The 20,856-nt window shown below is 38.2% G+C and overlaps 1 protein-coding gene across 4 annotated transcripts in view; it reads right to left on the bottom strand.

The window, feature by feature from the left end:
• Positions 1-5,939: 5,939 nt before the first annotated feature.
• Positions 5,940-20,856, bottom strand: part of TMEM245 (transmembrane protein 245) — a 54,855-nt gene continuing 39,938 nt past the window's right edge. The window contains exons 8-11 of one of the 4 annotated variants that reach the window (XM_054060421.1): positions 18,867-18,957; positions 17,337-17,435; positions 15,460-15,591; positions 5,940-6,544 (exon numbers count right to left, since the gene is read on the bottom strand). In XM_054060421.1, coding sequence (XP_053916396.1) covers positions 6,371-6,544; positions 15,460-15,591; positions 17,337-17,435; positions 18,867-18,957 — 496 coding nt within the window. In that variant the 3' untranslated portion in view covers positions 5,940-6,370. Of the gene's footprint in view, positions 6,545-15,459; positions 15,592-17,336; positions 17,436-18,866; positions 18,958-20,856 lie in introns of those variants that run through there. The other 3 variants (XM_054060419.1, XM_054060420.1, XR_008448830.1) reach the window with 3 other exon arrangements.

Below are 20,856 nucleotides of genomic sequence, written 5' to 3'. Positions count from 1 at the left end.
CACACAGAGCTAGAAGAATAATTTTGTCCTCTGCTCCACAAAGGACTTAAAAACTTATGGCTAAGCATTATCAACTTCTAGTCCTGTTCAGCTCTTCCCAAAGTCACATCTGATCAAACTACTAGGTCTAGATCAACGTTCTACTTGGGGTATTTTTGTTTGTTTTTTTTTTTTTCCTTCCCCCAGCATGTTCAGCAGATTAAAGAACTGTAAACAGTAACATCCATTCCTTAAAAATAAAACACAAACAAATAACCACCAAATAAATCTGTGTTGTCTCAAGAGTCATTATGCAGATGGATACAGTATACAAATGAAACAAAAAATCACAAGCAGAAAATTTTGTACTATTTATTAGGCTGGCATCCCGACTGAATACTCTTGTGAGTTTGACAGTGAGTCTCAACAGAAGTGACGGCAGTTCCATTGTTTCAGTTTAAGGAGCAAAAAAATACAATCAGATTGCATTAGTTTCCTGTATGTTGCAGTCCACTAGATTTTCCTTATTTTCTTGTTAGTGCACTCAGCAACTTCTTGGGCTAAGCATACATCACAGAATGTGTCCCCGCTTGAAACAATACCTCAAACAAAAAAAAATCCATTCTATGTGCTCCAATGGAAAACTATGGCTTACATTTCCTTATCTGCAAGCCTGAAATCTTTTTACTTTCTTCGCAAGATTAAAAAGTTTCTTTCACTTTCCTTATTTACAACCTAATTGTATGCTAGAATAAACCATATCTTAATCTTTGATAACCCAAACAGCCTGACCTCCAAAAGCGTCTCACTTTCAAGCATTTTATCCAGCTGGGAGATACGACATTGCCCTTTTCCTGCATTTTTCCTGTATCTCTGAACACACTCAGAAAAAAAATGCGGACAGCACAACATGCATTACTAGTCCAAAGAATGCCATCCATTTGCCTCTGTTCCTAATTCCTTTCTACTTAGTGAAATGCTACTACTACTTTCTCCCACTCTCCCTGCCTTTTAACTTGGAGTTCACACTCAGCTATTCATCTACCGTGACCCCTCTCCAAAATGTGATATACAGGCTGAGCTGTATTCCATCCTCCTAGGTGTGTAACTTCTGCCTCAGATGATATATGAATCTATCAACTAAAACAAGTCATTACATCAGCATATATAAACAGCATAATGTTAACATTGATTTTGAGATCACAAAAAAACCCCAAAACATTGAATTAGGCCTTGGTTTACCAGGAAATAATCTAGCGCCAGTAGAAATATCAGGTGTGTTTTATTAAAATTTTAAATGAGTAAATGTTAAAACCTGAATCAGATTTTAACACCCTCTGTAATGCTGCAAGTATGGTTATTTTCTCCTTGACAAGGTCTGACATTTCTCCTAAACTACTGTAATATTTCACAATCTCACTTCAAAGCTCCCTATACTGAATCAGGCACCCATGTGGTGGGTTTTTTTCTTCCTTCCACTGGGATCCAATAACAGATCCTTCTTGCAGTGCAGTTTTCAACACAGAGAGCAGTATATTTCTCTACGTACAATATTCACTCATCCTGACACTCACAAGAAGTAAAGTGAAAAACAGCTCCACTGGATCTGGTTTTACAAGGGCAGCCTCAGTTAACTTCTGAAGATGTTGCCCTTTGAAAAGAATAAAGCAAGCGAGTGAACGAGCAAATTAACTGCAGGCAAAGAGGTAAAGTTTGATTCCCTGTGGTACAAGAAACATACTGACTTGATGTATGCTGCGATTGACTGGAAAAATGTGTTCTTCCCCAATGTTTACAGAAGAAACCTACTTGGGGAGTAACAGCACACCAACATACATGCACCCACCTGAACTGTAAAAGCCAAAGTGAGAGCTGGGAATGAACAACAATGGAATAAAATGGTGATAAACTAAACTACAAGCAAGGAAAAGATAAAAACCTAACTCAATTTCTGTTAAGACAAGATGCATGTAACCACAGCACCATACAAAATCAACTGAATTTTAGAGTATCTGCATTTTTAAAAATTAATGTATTTGCTTTAGCTCAATAGGTACAGAAAACGCAAAAAAAAAACCCAGTAGTCACCAAATATAATAATGTATCAAGTGGCTTGCTGACTCTTCCAACAAGTACAACAGCCTCAATAGTACATTCAGTAGCAAAAAGACTCCACATCAACTGGTGTCTGAAAGTTTTGTGACCTCTTATACAGGACATTGGAAATCTAAGGCATTACCCAAACTGTTTCCTAAGCAGCAATTCAAGATCCTGCTGATGACTATAAGGAGGAATTCACCAAAGATATAATAAGAAGAACTTCCCGTTGTTATACAACAGATAGAATACTATTTCCTGCTGTAGAATTTGTGCTGTAGCCCAAAATGTTAAGTACTGCAATTTAAGGGGGGACAAATTGAATTCAAGAAGAAAGCTAAAGGTAAACACTCTATACTGAAATAGTAATATGGCATTTCCACACATACCAAGAAGCACATAGCTTAATTTCTTGTGAATCAGGCCCATGAACTTGGAAAATATTTTTGTACCTGCCTTTCACATTCAAGTTTCTGGTGAAAAGCTTTGTTCTTGGCTTTTTTATTTTTTTTAAAGCATCAAAAAATTGCATATTCCCTACATGACTGTAGATGCCCACCAACAAGTGGAGCTTTTCTCTTCCGATCTTTCTAACAGAGTATGAGCAGAGTGCTTGTGTGAGTGTAAACGTGTGCATATACACACACACACACACACACACAAAGGCATATATATACAACCATGTGCCTGTGGACAGGAACTTGTATTCAAAAGTGAAACAGAAGTGGCACTCTTGTAACTAACAGTCAGTTTTCTAATATCTGTTGTGAATCTGAATACTGGATCACAGATGGATACACAATGCAGATTACTTCCTACTGAATGCTCTGACAGAAGATGTATTTTTCAAAATGGATGTTATGAACAGGGTCTGTTACTTCTATGCTCTAAAGCACATTTTTTTAAACCATTTATGAAAAGAAAATTCACTATTGGACTGAAATGAAATCAGTTGAAAAGCTAATAATTTCAGGAATTATCTTGTCGGAAAATTTTTATTAGTTTGAGCCACTTCAAACTAGAAAAAACTCTTCCATACCAACTATGATTCCTGCAAAGTGAAAAGTAAACCATACCTTCTTTCAGACTAACCAACATAACTGGAAAAACTGTAGAATACAGTTAAAGCTGGAGTAGTGCTTTCTTTTAAACACTGCTCTACCTAGACATAATTTCGAATAATTCCTTGTGTTTCACATTTAGTATAATAATAATAAAAAATCCCTTAGTAACTCGTTAAACACATCTTCAATCCAAGCACAGATATGTCATTTTAGGAGTCAGCTTTTTCAACTGACACTGCTGGCTGGACCATGGCTACATACATGGTGTGCTCAAATGCTGCCTACCTAGCTTTAGTGTTCAGTCCATTCAAAATGTAAAAATTCCACTCCAAAACTGCATTTTAAAAAAAAGGGAGATGGGGAAAGGATATTGGGACAGGTAGTAGTCAAAGATACAGCAACTGAACTGGAATAAATCAAAATATCTGGATCTATTTGCCTTCACATTCAAAATGAACTCTATACAAAAGCTCTCTCCTTACTGCAGAATTGTGAGATTTTTCCCAGGATATAGTGAACTTCTTAATTCCAGACTTTCCACAAGAGAGCAGAAAACAGCTCATGCTGAAATCTCAGCTTGAAGAAAAGCTAAACTGTTAAAGATATCCATCCTTGGAAAGCAAATCACTGGGAAAAAAAAATCTCACTACAACAGAAGATCTTAAGTATGCCTCGAGACCTCAGAAGAACAAGAACCATTATGGTCATCTCTTCCTCACTTGGAGGGTGTTTTTCTTCAGGTCTGAAGGAACGAATGTGAATAGCAGGTAAATCTAACAATGACATAATACCAAATGCCATTTAGTAACAATGCACATGAAAAATGTTAAGAAAGCTGCGGTGATTTATCCTAGGGTCATACCTGGATTTTTGCTGCTTATTGCATTAAGCTGTTGCAGCATGGAAAGAGGGCCAGGGGAGAGAGGAGAGGGAGCACAAGTTAAAAATAAGAAGCAGTTATATTATTTCTACATGGACTCCACAACAGTTCAGTCAAGTTATTGTAAAAAGCACTGTAAGGCTCAACTAAATTCTCTCAACAACTACCATTTTCATTTACTTATTACCCTAAAGAACAGACTGTACTAATCTTTACTTAGTGCAGGCTATTTACTGAAGATCTTAAATTTTCTTTTTCAGTCATAAGCTGTCAACAAACCCACACTGAACACTATTAAACCTAGTTCCATTAATCTATCTTTTTTCAGTTTAAGCAATTGTTCAGGTTTTGTTACAAGAACCTTTGCAAAAGACTTTCATAAAGATGCCTCTCAATAGACAAAACAACCTATGAAATGTACTCTGCAAACAAGACTAAGTAATAGCACTCTCCCACAGCGTTTAACAGCATTCATAACTACTCTTCAGGTAGGCATGCAATTTTAGTGGCCTTCAAAAGACGTAGTTCATAGAGACAAAAGAACACCAACATTTATACATGACATTTTCTGCGCATAGAAATGGAGGCAAGCATATCCCTTTGCCCTAATGTATCCAAAGTATAGTTGACAAGACAAAGTTGTTCAATGATTTTTAGCTTTATTTCTTAAAAGTTGAAGTATTTCTAATTTATCAGTTCTGTTGTTTGCATTTCAAAGACTACCATTACGAAGAATCTACAGAAAGAATCTATACATGTATTAAAGCAAATCTTCCCTACATAGGTAAGATCACGAGGAGTACAAAATGGAAGCTGACAGTCAAATCCAAGAAATCAAGAGTGCAAGACTGATGTGTTTTGGTGGAGAAAACTTTATAGGATCATTTTAAGTAACAAGTTAAACCTACCACAAAAGTGGAGGAAACAAAGCAGCCTTTAGGGCATCTAATCTTTGAAAAAATTCCAACACAGCAATATCTCAAGTAACTTTGCTATACCAGCTGACTGCACAGTGTGCTAGCAAGTGGGATAACCCTGCTGACAGACAAAAACGCAGGATCAGGAATCCCAGCAACAGCATGTAATAAACTTGGTACAAGCCATTAGGCATCTAGACCTAAATCCTTTGTCTCAGCCATAAATGCATTGAAATAATCTGCAATTATTATCCAAATGTGTAATTTTAAAGTATACTAACTTCTCAGACACTGTTTCCAATGCATCATCGTGAGTGAAGCAGTGGACTAAGGACAAAAAGAAATGAACTATTCCTATGCAATCTTTCTTTACTAACTGAAAGAGAACTAAAGAACAGCAAAATTAAGCGGCAGTCATTTTCTTTGGTTCAAGACAGTCATGGCATTAAGTCTTATTGTGATCTGTTCTTCTTTAAATATTGAAGAGAATCCATAGAAGTGCTTTGAAATTCTGTTAAACATTATTTCAGTTCTGCAGCTTTGTCTACAAAGATCTCCCTCTGGAGCAGGCATCAAGGAAAATGAAGTTAAACTGGCAAAACACTTTGTTTTCAGACAAATGTTTTTGAATCCTGAACTAAAAACAGGGACATGGATTTCAGTCAAGCTTCTAAATTCAGTATGTGTTTAGTTCAAACAAAAAAAAGTCCCAGGCCAGTGTTTTAGGAGATTTTTATTTTAAGTAATAGCCGTCACAACAAATGAGAAGAAAGAAGTTACCTTTACGATTATAAATTACTCCACACAGCTGAAGCATTTAGAAATAAAAGAAACTACAAACGTCTAGGTCTCATAATATACTAAAAAGTAATACACCCTTTAAAGAAAAAAACTTTAAGAAAAAGGTTTCAGAGACTACCCCTCGGTGTGGGTAATAACAATAAGAATTAACCCTGTGTAAGAAACATTCTACAATTAAGAGCTCACGGAGGTTAAATAAAAACAACACATCACCTCCCTTCCACAGATGTGCTGAAGACACTTCCTTAAAAAAAGAGAATATAAGGTAATCCCTGTGAAATAAAAATACTTTTGCTGACATTTCCCTCTAACAATTTTTCACCTCTTATGAGACTATTGGCTTGCTTAAAGATACGCTTATGAAGACATTCCAGAAGACTTCTGTAGTTATGCAGGATATCACAAGTATCTTCAAAGACAGAAACAAGAGTTCTCCGTGACAGAATTACAGGAAGTCTGCCAGCTTCTTAATGTAAAAGTTACACAAATGTTGCCCATTGGCTAGAACGCCTCCCAAACCAATAGATTTGGTAGGTGCAAAATTAAGGTTTTGGTGGCAGATAAGGTTAGAAGGTATTTTCAGTGCTTTAGGTTTGGTTTTTCATTGTTACAACATGTGCAGTCAAGTTCTTTCAGTAAAAAGACCATGTAAATGAATGACATATTACTGACATATTACTTACCACTGAAAGCACAAAATTGAGAAGAGCTGTCCCGCTGTGGAAAAGGATTGTCACTAATGTTGTAACTGTAGTAAACAAGAGGCTCACATTGCGACTCATCACTATCCACAGGGACTCCAGGATCTGGAAAAGGAGAGGCATGCAAAGACACAAAGTCAGGCACTGGAGGTACACAGAACAGCCTACGCAGCAATTCATCTCCATCAAGCCATACAGAGAAGACTTTTTTTTTAAAAAAGCTCATCTTCCCTCACTCCTAAATTAGAGTAAGTAATACCAAGTGAAAACATCTACTTTACCAAAGAAAAGTTTCTAGGTAGATGTTTGCAAGGTTTTCGAATTTTTCTCCCAATGCTTAAAATGCTTTCATTATGCAAAAACACTTGTTGTATGACACTTTTGACACTTGTTGGTTGCAATTAACATCACCATCAACTGAAAGCAGACTGTGTCTTGGAAGAGAAAATTAATCTTTTCAGAAGCAGAAATACTAAAACACAAAGAACAAGGAGTAACATCACAAGGTAGAAATAAATCTGAAGGCAATTTCAAATCAAATAATTGCTGGCTCGAGGAACTGATTTTTTATTAGCTACAGATAGGAAAGAGTAGTTTTGAGAAATGCCTTTAAACACAGAATCCCCACTACAGCCAAATTAGTTTATGTATGGATGTTGACACGTGAATCTGAATAGGGCAGCAGCTTCATGAGACACTACGGACATAAAGGCATGGCACAGGGAGGCATCCTAAATGCAATGCACCATAGTTGCACAACAAATATTTCATTCAGAAGGAATACAGTAAGAATGTATCAGCCAAAGTGATTCAAACATATGAAAGAAACAAGGTTACAAACAAAGAGCCATACCTTCTTTCAGACTAACTAATATGACTGGGAAAACCATAAAAGCTCTGAAACAAAAGCCCTTATGTTTAAAGCTGCAAGTGAAGGCTTCAAAACTAGAAACAGTTACTGTTGATTTAATGAACATCTTATTCAATTAAACTGAATTAAAATAAAATAAGAAAAAAATCCAAACCCAGCTGTTGACATCTGTAGAGCAGACAAAGGAGTGTGAACCATGTGACTGCCTCTCCTTTGCAAAAGAGTGAAAGGTATAGAAAATAATTTATGTAAGCATAAACTTAGGAGGGAATAATAGCTGGGGGAAGTGGCAGGGGATTACAACGCATAGTAAACCCAGAAAGATCTACATGCTTCTCACATTTAATGGGAAAGATGAAATTTAAGGTTCATCTTTTAACAGATTTTATTAGTCTCTCTCGAGAATCCAGGTGATGTTAGAAGCGGAAAAATGTTCTCCCACTGTTACCTGTCCCTTCCTTTCTTCTATGGATCCATTCTGGGGGTGCAGCAGTGACATAAGCTCATGCAGTCACCAGGTAACTTTATTAAAAGTATATCACACCATGAGGACTGTAAACACAGTGGACAGTGATTTTTGTCGGAACAGTTTGTAGCCAAAGCAGCGGCCTTTCAGTTGTTATCCAGCAAAAACAGTGCTGCCATTGCTAATAACAGGCAATAAGTTGTAAGCTAACTGTGCAAGGCGCCAGTCCCAGATGTTTAAGCCTGTTACTAGAATCTGGCATGTCAACAGGAGCTTGGTATCACAGATTTCCTGTTATGACACGGTTTTTAATCACAGAACAGCAGCAAAGGCCTTGAAAATAGGGACACGGGTTGAAAACAAAGGCTCCTGAAACACAAGCAGTTCTTTGAGGAAGAAGGCATTGAAGATGCACAACATTAAGAGCTAGGAAAAGAGTGTCTTTTCTTTAAGAAAATACAGTAGCAACTAAGGAAGGGAAAAGAAAAACCAAAACAGGCAAGCAACAGGACAAGGCACTTATCATGACCTGGAAAAGTAATGCTCCTCCAAGTCTCACACAGCATATAGTTCAGGGCTGAGGTCAAGGAGTGAGAGCTATCCAGGAACAAAAACACCTTATGAAAGGACAAACTCCTTAATTTAAGAGAAGATGATGTCCATTTCAATTCCAGCTTTCCTTATTTAAGAGCCATTGAGCCTGCTGACTTTGACTTCCGTGACTCAGACCATCAAGGACAGCTGTTATTGGCGCCAACTACACAGTGTTCCTACGATAGTATTCTATCCTCACAGCTCATGTAACATATGACTGTTAAGGACTGATCACTTTGAATACGTAACAATAACACTTCGCAGACTGTAAAACAAACTGTTAGCATGAAATGTGTTGGTAATGCAAGTCAGTCTGGTAAAGTTTTATTTCAAAGATTAAAACTAGCCTGATTTATTGGCCTTTTAAATACTAATCACAGCAACCGTTAATTCTCTCCCTCGCACACCATGATGTGCAATACATCAGCTGAGCTGATAATGGTGAGCGGTTCACAAGGAGAGGGGCTTACTCCATCTGCTATGAGAGACCATATATCTTGGAGGGGCTGAGAAAGCCTTCTTCAAAGCAGTATGTTACTATGCATATTTCTAACATCTTGCCAGTGGAGACCAGTTCTCCAAAACAAAACTGTGAATATTTATGCAATAATGATGCTTGTAATATTACTCTTATTAAATAACTGAAAATCACACCTTTTTCCCCAAAACACTGCTTTGTAAGTAGCCTTAAGGGATCAGTGTTTAAAACCCCTATGACGCTGTACATAATTCAAGACTCCCTTATGCATCAGAGTGATGTGTCATCACAAGCATCAACTGCTGTGCCTTTCCAATCTGCAACAGGCAAGAAACTTGCATTTAAATTTTCTTAGCTCTCTAAGATGTTCTACCAGCCACTTAAACTGGCCAATACCTGAAAGCAAAGTTAAAAGGCACTTGATTGCAATAAGTTATTTCCTGACAACTTCAAGTCAACAAATCTCTGCAAGCCAGGTAAATTAATGAACTTAGTTTGATTATAGAAATCATTAACAGATTTACAAAAGTAATAAAAATGGACACAAAGAAGTATTAGGAAAAAAAATATCCTTCTGTATACCTCTAATTTTTTTCTGTTCCGAAAGTTGTACCATCCTGAAAACTCAAAAATGACAGCAATAGAACAAGCCAATAAACCTTTAAGGTAAAAGAGAAGCAAATGACTATGTGTTAAATACGACAGCATGCACAAGATCAAAGGCTTCCTGCTCCAACTAAAAGCTGATTTCCAAATAAATGTTTACCCACAAAGTCACAGGCTACCCCTTCAGATCTTAACAACTTATTTAAAAAAAAAAAAAAACAAACCTCTGCTCGACCTTTACATGAAACAGAAACAAAACAGCAATAGAAAAAGGACTATGCTCCAGCATCATGTCTTCTACTTTCTAATTGTAAAGTCATCAACACCTCCTCTAAAAATATGCATCAGGCTGAATTTCACCTACCCTGAAAAAGATAACACCCATTATGAACAAAACACTAAAGCTTTGACTGCTTACCTTGCTAAAAAAAGAAATGCATGGTATAAGAATAGAGTGTATTAGCTATAAACTTAGATAAACTTAAAGACCTTCTCAGGGCCAGAGGAAACATCACGACATGTAGTAACTCGGTGAAGTATTTGAGATGCTGACTCGATTTGCAACGCAGAGATCAGTCATGCTAAAGACATGGATAGAGAAACGTAACTGAGCTGAAGCTCACTGTGTACAACTTGGTGAAAGTTCTTCTGTCTTCCTGTCCGGGAAATCTCTGAATGAGATACTGGCTGCTGGCAGAATTATAAGCATTCTTGTGCAAGAAGCGAAAAAAATCAATTTAATGAGACATCGGCAATGTCTCATACACCATCAAGGGAGTTCCAAGTGCTCATTCACAGTTTTAGCCAGCAGCAATTTACTTTTTCAAGGCTTCACGCCTTCAAGAAATGGAGGAAAAGGGTATGAATGGAAAAGCAGGTGAGTAGGGAAGGAATGAGGCTTTTTTATTTTTCAGAAATTAAATCTTAATAGTCCAGCTATGCATTGCATATTTCATCCACCTGAAAAACTACCTTAGAATAGAGCATGAGGTACAAAATTTGAGGCATAAGTGAGGATCCACTCTATTTTTTTCTCTAGAGTAAGAACAGGATGAAATAAAACCCAGTTCAGAAACACATCATTGGATAAACTGGTTTAAAACACCACTACTTCTAAAGATTACTGGAAAAATCTGAAGCTGAAAGTTCAGTGAAAGTGCTGCTAACACCAAAGCTTTTCCAAAAAAGCAAGCTGATGATTTTGAAAAGCTTATCTGCATATTAAAACTTCAGGCTATCTACATGTTATATAATGAATTAGTTTAAAATAATTAAGGTCTGTCTATATCAAAATAGAGCTAAGTATAAATGCTATAGTGAACACCACATTTTGAGAGGAGTACAAAAGTCTTCAGTTTTTAACCTTATACTCATAGTTAAATTACTGAATGGATGCATATTGTTACAAATTAAACAAATGTCAGTAATTCCCCAGCACATCTACACCAGTGATTTAATTATATGCTTTCAACTCTAATATGAAAGTTTCTTCTGCTACGGGAAAAACCTGAAGTGAAACCCTTGCATATGTCTTCTTTTAAAATTTTCCAACAGCAAATACTCCTTTTCTTAAAGAGGATGAACAATATGATTTCCATCAATGGAAAAGAGCTTATCTGTTTATGATTGCAATATGACACTGTCAAATAGCTGTATTTTCAAAGAACACAGTCTCATCTGTACTATTTCAAAATATTTCTGAATTGGCAGATGTGATTGCCAAGCCACTCTCCATGATATTTGAAAAGTCCTGGCAATCACCCCTCACCACAAGAAGGATGTTGAGGCTCTGGAGTGTGTCCAGAGAGAGCAACGAAGCTGGTGAGGGGGCTGGAGAACAAGTCTTATGAGGAGCGGCTGAGAGAGCTGGGGTTGTTTAGCCTTGAGAAGAGGAGGCTGAGGGGAGACCTTATTACTCTCTACAACTACCTGAAAGGAGGTTGTGGAGAGGAGGGAGCTGGCCTCTTCTCCCAAGTGACAGGGGACAGGACTAGAGGGAATGGCCTGAAGCTCCGTCAGGGGAGGTTCAGGTTGGATATCAGAAAAAAATTCTTCACAGTAAGAGTCATTGGGTACTGGAACAGGCTGCCCAGGGAGGTGGTCGAGTCGCCTTCCCTAGAGGTGTTTAAGGAACGGGTGGATGAAGTACTTAGGGACATGGTTTAGGGAGTGTTGGGAGCGGTTGGACTCGATGATCCAATGGGTCCTTTCCAACCTTGTGATTCTGTGATTCTGTGAGAAGTCCCTGGTAATAGGAAGAAGGGTAACATGGTGCCCAGTTTTAAAAAGGCTAGAAAAGACGACCCTGAGAACTACCGACCTGTCAGCCTCACCTCTGTGCCTGGGAAGACGATGGAACAGATCCTCCTCGAAGCTATGCTAAAGCACATGCAGGACATAGAGGTGACTAATGGCAGCCGCACGACTTCACCACGGGCAAGTCCTGCTGACCAACTTGGTGGCTTTCTATGATGGCGTAAGCACAGCAGGGGACACGGGTAAACCAACGGACATCATCTATCTCAGCTTCTGTAAAGCCTTTGACACAGTCCCCCACAGCACCCTTCTCTCTAAACTGGGCAGCTATGGATTTGATGGGTGGACGGTACCGTGGGTAAGAAACTGGCTGCCTGGTCGTATTCAAAGTGTAGTACTCAATGGCTCAAAGTCCAGATGGAGATCCGTGACGAGTGGTGTCCCTCAGGGGTCCCTAATGGGACCGGTGCTCTTTAATATCATCATCAATGACATTGACAGCAAGATTGAGTGCACCCTCAGCAAGTTGGCAGATGACACCAAGCCTTGCCACACCAGAAGGATGGCATGTCATCCAGAGGACCCTGGACAGACTGGAAAAGTGGGCCTCTGAGAACCTCACGAGGTTCAACAAGGCCATGTGTAAGGTCCCGCACCTGGGTCGGGGCAATCTCTGTTTTCAGTACACAATGGGAGGTGACGTGATTGAGAGCAGCCCCGCAGAGAAGGACTTGTGGGTGCTTATTGATGAGAAGTTCGACATGAGCCAGCGATGTGTGCTCACAGCCCAGAAGGCCAACCGTATCCTGGGCTGCACCAGAAGAAGCATGGCCAGCAGGTCAAGGGAAGTGATTCTGCCCCTCTATTCCGCTCTTGTGAGACCTCACCTGGAGTATTGTGTCCAGTTGTGGAATTGAAGAATAAGGAGCTGTTGGAACGGGTCTAGAGGACGGCTACAAAGACGATCAGAGGGCTGCAGCACCTTCCTTACAAGGACAGGCTGAGAGAGTTGGGCTTGTTCAGCCTGGAGGAGAGAAGACTCAGAGGAGGTCTTATAGCGACCTTCCAGCAGCTAAAGGGGGTCTACAGGAAAGCTGGAGACAGGCTATTCATAAAGGCTTGTGGGGATAGGACGAGGGGAACGCGTATAAACTGGAGAGGGGCAGATTTAGAGTGGACGTTAGGAAGAATTTCTTCACTATGAGAGTGGTGAGACACTGGAACAGGGAGGTTGTGGTTGCCCCATCCCTGGAGGTGTTCAAGGCCAGGCTGGATGGGGCCTTGGGCAGCCTGATTTAGTGAGAGGTGTCCCTTCCCATGGCAGGGGGGTTCGAACTAGACGATCTTTAAGGTCTGTCCCTTCAAACCCAAACTATTCTATGACTACTACTACTATGATTTCAGAAAATTAAGATGCCTGCAAGACATTCTATGCTAAGCATTACCCTTAACCTATGCATAAGTATTTGTTATGTGCAAGTAATGTAATCTCAGTTTATTCTTTTCAAAAAGTGGAGAAAAATCTCATGATATCTGCATATCTGCACACACATCTTTACATTATCTCATTGTCTTTAAATGGGTTGTGTTTTTAAAAACTGTCAAAGCAATTTTGGACTGTACCGTGTCTCGCTATATTCTTAATAACCGCAGGCTAGCATTGATTTCACGTGTCCAAATGCAGAAACATTCTACAGTTTGAATTACGGCCAACCTATGTAACGCCCAAACAAAACAAAAAAAAAAAAAACTCACAAAGTCCCACAAAACACAAAAGAGCAAACAAAAAAGCAAACAAAAAAGCAAACAAAAAAGCAAACAAAAAAGCAAACAAAAAAGCAAACAAAAAAGCAAACAAAAAAGCAAACAAAAAAGCAAACAAAAAAGCCAAAAACCCCAAACTAAATACAAAGTCTACAAAGAAAAAAGAACCCCCCTCAAAGCACCCACATAATTTAAAATATTGATCTTTGCCAATTTAGAAAGCCATTTTAATAACCCAGTGTTACTATTCACGATACCGAAAGAAATATTTTCACGCTCTGATAAAAACATAAATCCCAAATATAGTAAGCTTCCATTGTGCCCTAGCCAAGGCAAGCATCTTGCTTAGAAATACCACACTTATGTGAATACTATACTTACTTGCATAATCTCCAAGTTTTAATGACCTAAACAAGCACAGAAATCAAATCTACATCAATTTTAATTTTAAATATCAGTGTGAGTAATATTTATGCAAAGCATTGCGGATGAGCAAGCCAGCAAAGAAAATGCTACCCATTAAGGATATGAAACCAGGATTCAGAGCTATATATTATGGTGATGGGTTTACAGTCCATCATTAAGGACATGAGTGTACGGAGAATAAGGACAGGTGTTTCCCCCGAGCTGATGAGTAATGTGTTCATGGAAATAAACAGGAAAGCAAGGACTGGCACATTTTTCCTGAACATCTAAACCGGATTTTAGAAGTAAAGCAAAGCATGTAGCTAGATGAAAAACAGAATGTTAATGCATTTCAGATTTATATATTTATGCTCTTTAAACTATTTCCTGAACTATTATAGTCTATTTAGATTACTTATCATGTTTTCTGAGCACTGTGCAGCAATGCTGTAAATGACATGGCTAGCATCAATCACAGAGTTTTTCCTCCTCTCCCTCTCACCTAGAAGGAAGCTCCATATTGATTTTAAATGATGATGCGCTGCACATTTTCATAAGTCCAAATCAAGCATGCATGGACAACTCTGAGAAAAGAGCAAGCAAATGCCACTATTAACTAAAGAAAAGTTTCACTGCAATAAAAAGTGTGTTCTTTTCTTGATTCCCAACTTCTATGGCAGAAACTGTAACCATTCAAACAACTGTTGAGGGAGGACAGAAGGAGAACACATGCCCATCAGTCTACATTAAGAACCGCCTCAAGGCAAGTACTAGCTTTAATTACATCCATAGAAACATTATGTTGTGAGTTAGGTATAAATACTATTTATCCCTTTTGAAAGAATATTAACTTGAAGATGATTCTAGATTATGACAACAGTTTAAGCCAAAAATGAATTATATCCGGGATTGATTCTGTATATTAAGTATTTCATATTTAACATCATTTTTTAGAGAATGCTATTGCCTCAGTTTGGATTGCTTTCAATGCTTTTTCTTTTCTCTTCATGAGGTGAAGGGTCCAGTGCAGTAATTCAGGAATTCACACAGTGTAAAATATTACTTTGATCCTCCACATAAGTTCCATAAAAGAAGAGAGAAATAAACTGCTTTCAATCCAAAGAACAATAATTTCAGGAAAAAAACAAGTACGACTACACAAAAAAAACCTGTTTTCACAACCCCTTAGTCAGTAGTTCCCTCAATTATAACCTAGACAAATTGATCTTTCTTTTAAAAAACAAAAGACTCCATAGCATAAAGCACTTAAAATCAACTTGCAGGTGACACAGGTAATTTTACAGTAACGATCTCTCTTGGGAAGAAGTCTGGGAAGCCAGTACCAATGAAGATGCTGAAATCAGTAGGTTGTCTTCATCACAGTCAGTTCTGTTTATAGTACGGTAATATATATCCTTAGTAGGCTTACAATAACTGCTTAGGTAATTTAAAGTAACGCTGGAAGTGTTTCCATAATTTCCCACAGACTTGGATCCACAGCCTGAGTGCCAGTCCAAGGAGGAATTGTTATCAGTTAAAAATGAGACAAAATAGGTAATAACTGAAAAAGAAATACATACTGAAAGAAATGTTTCGATGTTATCATGAACAAATGATGCAACATCTTGCCAGTCCAGAATATCACCAAGCCAGCTGTTTTGACGGTTTATGTGCCATTTGTGACCTTTGTGTCTTCCAGAATGTGTTACATTCTTATAAAGAGAGACAAAGACATTAAAAAAATCAGACATTTGAATAAGTTAGATATAAACCACTGAACAAGTCTGGGACTAAGTCTGGAAACAGCTGCACCTAGACTCCTCTCGCAGAATGAGTTTAGAAAGCAAGGGGGTCCTTTCTGAATGTTATGACTCAACGGGAAGGCTTCCCTGACAGTCCTTTCTGACCATGTCCTCTATGCAGTAAAATCAACTGTATCTTGCCTTCGAGCCTCATTAAACTACTGCCACATCCACCATGGAACACTGATAACTCACTGTTTAATATCAATAAAGTTTACTGTTGCTTCTCTCTTACAAGTGAAGTGCATCACCGCATTAATGACAATAATAGAGTGTGATAGAAGGGGCAAGATTATAATTAGACTCTGGAGGAGCTTCCTGCAGCCCACAAGATGAGCAGTTCCAGCCCAGCATGCCAAGGGTAACGTAGCGTCTCAAGCATGCAAACAGCAGCTGAGGAACAGACTTCAGAATTGTAGGCAGCAAGTATCGAGTATGTTCCTGCAGCTCGTTCTGCTGTTCTGATTGCTAGGAAAGCTGTTCCTTACCCTACCAGAAGAGTTTCTACAATAAAGAAACCTCACAGTAATCCCTCAAATAACAGCTGCAGAAGAGAAATCATGTATTGCAAGGAACACAGACACAGCCTGTGCTACATAGTGCAGCAACGAAAGTGCTCCTACAGCACAGGTACTTAAACAGAGCCCTGCTGAACAATCCAGCGCTATGGACCATCTGACACCCAGGCTGGATCAGTAAAAGCAACAGGTTTATCCACATAATGATACCAACAGCAGGCACTTTTCTTTGTCACGTATTTAACACTGAATATTCCAAAGGGCTTATGGCTACTAAAATCTATTCTAGGTACAGCTTTACTTTTTCCTCAGTGGTCGGTCCCATGTTCCTCAAAAGTGTCATGTTACCTCTCCACGTGTTTTCCTACAGGATTATCACGTAAGAAAAAAGAAACTAGTTCTTTCCCCAACTGTTTTGACGACTATACTGAAACTCTAACTTCTTTTAAGGTAGAGATCTTGGAACTTGAGGTACTTTAAAAACAAATGTGTAAAGAAAAGTGTTAATATACTACAATGGCAATTATTTAAATATAGAGAAGTATTTCAGGGGTATGACTTCTTGATTTTAGTATTTCACTGTACCATGACTGATGAATTCCTTGTTTCTTCCTTTAAAAGGCAAACAGCACTGGCAGCATGAAAATGATTTATCTCTTATGACCTTTTCAAGACTCAGTGTGCAGAGCCCATTATAGGAAGGCTAGTATAGTTTGCAATAATGAGTTGTAAGAAACTTAGTGAAAGGATAATTTCTTCCACAAAATTTCAAATTAGTAAGTTACACAAACCATACAGAATACCAGTTTCCTTTTCCTAACCCCTCAACATCACAAAACTTCAACAGAATATTTTAAACTATGAAATACTAAATACAAAAAGCGAAAAAAAACACAAAATAAATGGTATACATAAAGCACACCTAACTACTTAAGGGAAGGACATATTTCTGGCTGTACACAAACTGTGACTGTAGAATGATTCACCTTATACATTAAAATACAAACATTATTATTATTATTATGACCTTCCCTCAGCATTCCAACTCTTTGCTTATCGTTTTCTCAGAAATGCATACTTAGCATAATTACCTCAAAGCACTAAGTGATCATTTATGTATTTCAATAAGTCACTTACCTTCACAAACCAAGAGTGATAAAGTCTGTCCCACAGCTCTAGCACTTGTTTTTCAATCACAGCGGTGTTATTCACTTTATCTCCTAAAATCTTATGGAGCTAAAACATAAAAATCTTTTATTATACAGCACAGAATGAAGCTAGCATTTACTGATGAACTCCAAGGTAGACAAATCATGCAAGACTGTCAAAGACATGGCTCAAACTCGAATTATTAGAAAAGCTAAGTATCAGTATGGAGCACACACTCCGGGCATGTTTCATAACATGAAGATTTTGTATGTAAAACAACCATTCTGCTGCACTAATCTGAGGACTTCTTTCTGCACTGACAAAACAAAGTCATCTCTAAAATGCTTAGTTTAAAATCCTTGATCATTTTTAAAGTAAATATTTCAAATAATCTGGGATGTGTACAAGATACTGAAACGTATAAATAAGAATTGTGGCAAATTCTCGTTAAGCATTTTAACTTAAATAAATAAATCATATTTCCTTAAAAAACTCCAATCTACCACACCCAGGACACATAGAAAATAGAACACTGGTAAGGGAAAAAAAAAAATACTATGTCTACATTGCCTAAAATTGGGCAGATAGAAAATAATTACTTATTTTTATTTCTATATCTGTATTTTTGCAGCCCAGAAGGCCAACTGTATCCTGGGCTCCATCAAAAGAAGCGTGGCCAGCAGGCTGAGGAAGGTCATTCTCCTCCCCTATTCCTCTCTTGTGGGATCTCATTTGGAGTATTGTATCCAGTTCTGGAATTCTCAACATAAGAAGGATATGACACTGTTGGAATGGGTCCAGAGGAGGGCTACAAAGATGATCGGAGGGCTGCAGCACCTCTGCTATGAGGACAGGCTGAGAGAATCGGGCTTGTTCAGCCTGGAGAAAGGAAAGCTCCAAGGAGGCCTTATAGGGACCTTCCAGTACCTGAAGGGGCTACAGAAAAGCTGGGGAGGGACTTTTTACAAGGGCATGGAATGACAGGACAAGGGGCAATGGCTTTAAATTGGAAGGGGGAAGATTTAGATTAGACATTAGGAAGAAATTCTTTGCGATAAAGGTAGTGAGGCACTGGCACAGGTCGCCCAGGGAAGCTGTGGCTGCCCCATCCCTGGAGGTGTTCAAGGCCAGGATGGACGGGGCCTTGGGCAGCCTGATCTAGTGGGAGGTGTCTCTGCCCATGGCAGGGGGGTTGGAACTCAATGATCTTGAAGGTCCCTTCCAACTCAAACCATTCTATGATTACAAGATTTGATGCATTTTCACTGGCAATTCCATTAAAATTACAACAGATCTTCCAGCTCTTTAAAATAAATACTCTATTGAGCAGAAAATACTACTGAAATCACTCCCACCTTTCCTTCAACTCGCAAACAAGATAGTGGAAAGTACAGTACTGTCAACAAAAGCATTAACCACATATTAAAAAAATAAATCATTGACAAAAATATATTTTTTTTACTTTTACAAAATACAAGAAATGAAAATATTAAAAAAGGTGGGGGAGCTCACTCTTACCTTATGTGTAATCCATTCTCGGCCATATTGGTATACATTATTAGCTGCTGAATTGAGTGCCTTCTGAATAACCTGGGCTTCTGGGAGCCAGCTAGGTTTTTTTTTAAAGAAAGAAAACAAAGTTAACTGCTATGTATTTTATCCATTTCATTCCACCTGACACATTACAAATTAACCTCTTGAAACAACAATATACATATCACTACAACCAGAATATTTCTTTGTACATATCAAGGAATAGTCTTTCTGATAAGCAAAGCACAACTAAATCTAGGGCATGTCATTGCATTTGTAATTCTTCGAGGTTCCTGGAAGTTAGTTAAATTGGTATCTCAACTTTTTGAAGAGAGACGTGCTCTTCAATCTGTATGCATGCTATTCACATTACATTCTTGGAAATTCTCCTAGTGTTCTATTTTCTCTGGAAACACCATGCAAAGCACTCTTGTCTACCTGCAAACATGACCTTCTGAATTATGAACCAAATGTAAATTAACAGTTTCCCTGAAAGCAACCAGATAAAGCAACAGGTTTGGGCACCAGTTCTAAGTCCCCCCCAAACTATCTCCTCATTAATTTTGTCACTTTCAAGCAATGGACCTACTGAGTCGCCAGCACTGTTAACACTTGTGAATACAGGGCACACATTCTCTGCTCTTTCTACATCTTGATTCAATGGCATATGTTGGAGCCTTTCCAAAACAAGAATGCATTCAGGAAATGAAACTGCTGCATTTGTTCACCTGACTGAAGATCAACATGGAAGATTTTCTGTCTGTATAACCCTTCAGAAAAGTTCTGCACAGGAATTCCAAGACGTTACAGTCAGTCATCTCTGAATGTAATGCAAGTATTAAGCTCTGAAAGCTGGTGAAGCTTGCTGGATTTGATAAGAGGTATACTTAATTCTAGTAAATTAAAAGATGTTGTTTTGAATACTTCAAATTCGGATGCAGACACCGGAAGAAAAAAAATAGCTAAAATTCTGCCAATTATTCAACTAGTACTCCAGTATTTTCATTATGTGAACAAACTTCTGACGGTCAGTTTTCCATTTTTAGTAGTCCTACTTATTGCCATCTTACAGCAAAATGGAAAGGCCAAACAACACAAGAGATGACACGAAGGAATACAGACACATTTTTAAGTGCTTTCTGTTCTCTTGATTGTGATTACTCAAGTATTGCTAAAGTGTATATTACTACAGCATTTATTAATTATATCATTTTAGCTATGGTTTTGAAAATTTCTTTTCCTCTTACAATACAGGATGCACTTTCTTTCAATTCTGCTAAGCCATCATCACTTTTGTTTAAAAAATCACCTTGAAAAAAAGTCAACCATTCTGATCCAGGAGAAAATTCTTTTTTCCTGGCAAGCGCTTGGACTCATCTTTACTCAATGTCGGTTTAGCTGAAGCAACTGAAGAAACATTCCCCGCTCAAAAATCACACTCCTTGGTCTTAACTATTCCCTGTCCTGCTGTTCATGCAATCACTTCACTACTCACCAATGTGCCCTTGTTTTTCTCTACATGCATTTCTCCCAAAATCTTCTCTCTCTTAATATTTTCCTTGTTGTTTATTTTAATCATTACATTAAGTCCATACCTTACAAACTTCCCACCGCATAGAATATCCACATGTACTCAACAGGAACACTCCCTTCCCAACTGATTCATACCAAACTCTCCCCATCCACCATTCTTTCCATCCTTGAACTCTTTTTCATTTCACTCCAAAAACATTTTCTTCAACTCCTGTTCCCTCAAAGAGAATTCTGCAGCCAGCTCTCTTCTTTACACTGAGAAAATAATTTAGCTCTTATCACACAGCCTTCTACAGAGAGCACTCTTTGCTATTACTTTTCTTTTGCAAGTAAAAGAGAAAAGAATATTGACTTCTTTATTCTCTGCACTATGCAAGTTTTTCTCCAAAACTGTGACTAGAGAAGTTTATACAGCTGTCCTTCTGCACCAAAGTCCAACCAA

The sequence above is a fragment of the Cuculus canorus genome, chromosome 2 (assembly GCF_017976375.1).
Source record: "Cuculus canorus isolate bCucCan1 chromosome 2, bCucCan1.pri, whole genome shotgun sequence".
NCBI classification, from domain to species: domain Eukaryota; kingdom Metazoa; phylum Chordata; class Aves; order Cuculiformes; family Cuculidae; genus Cuculus; species Cuculus canorus.
This window is presented reverse-complemented; position numbering and strand designations above follow the sequence as displayed.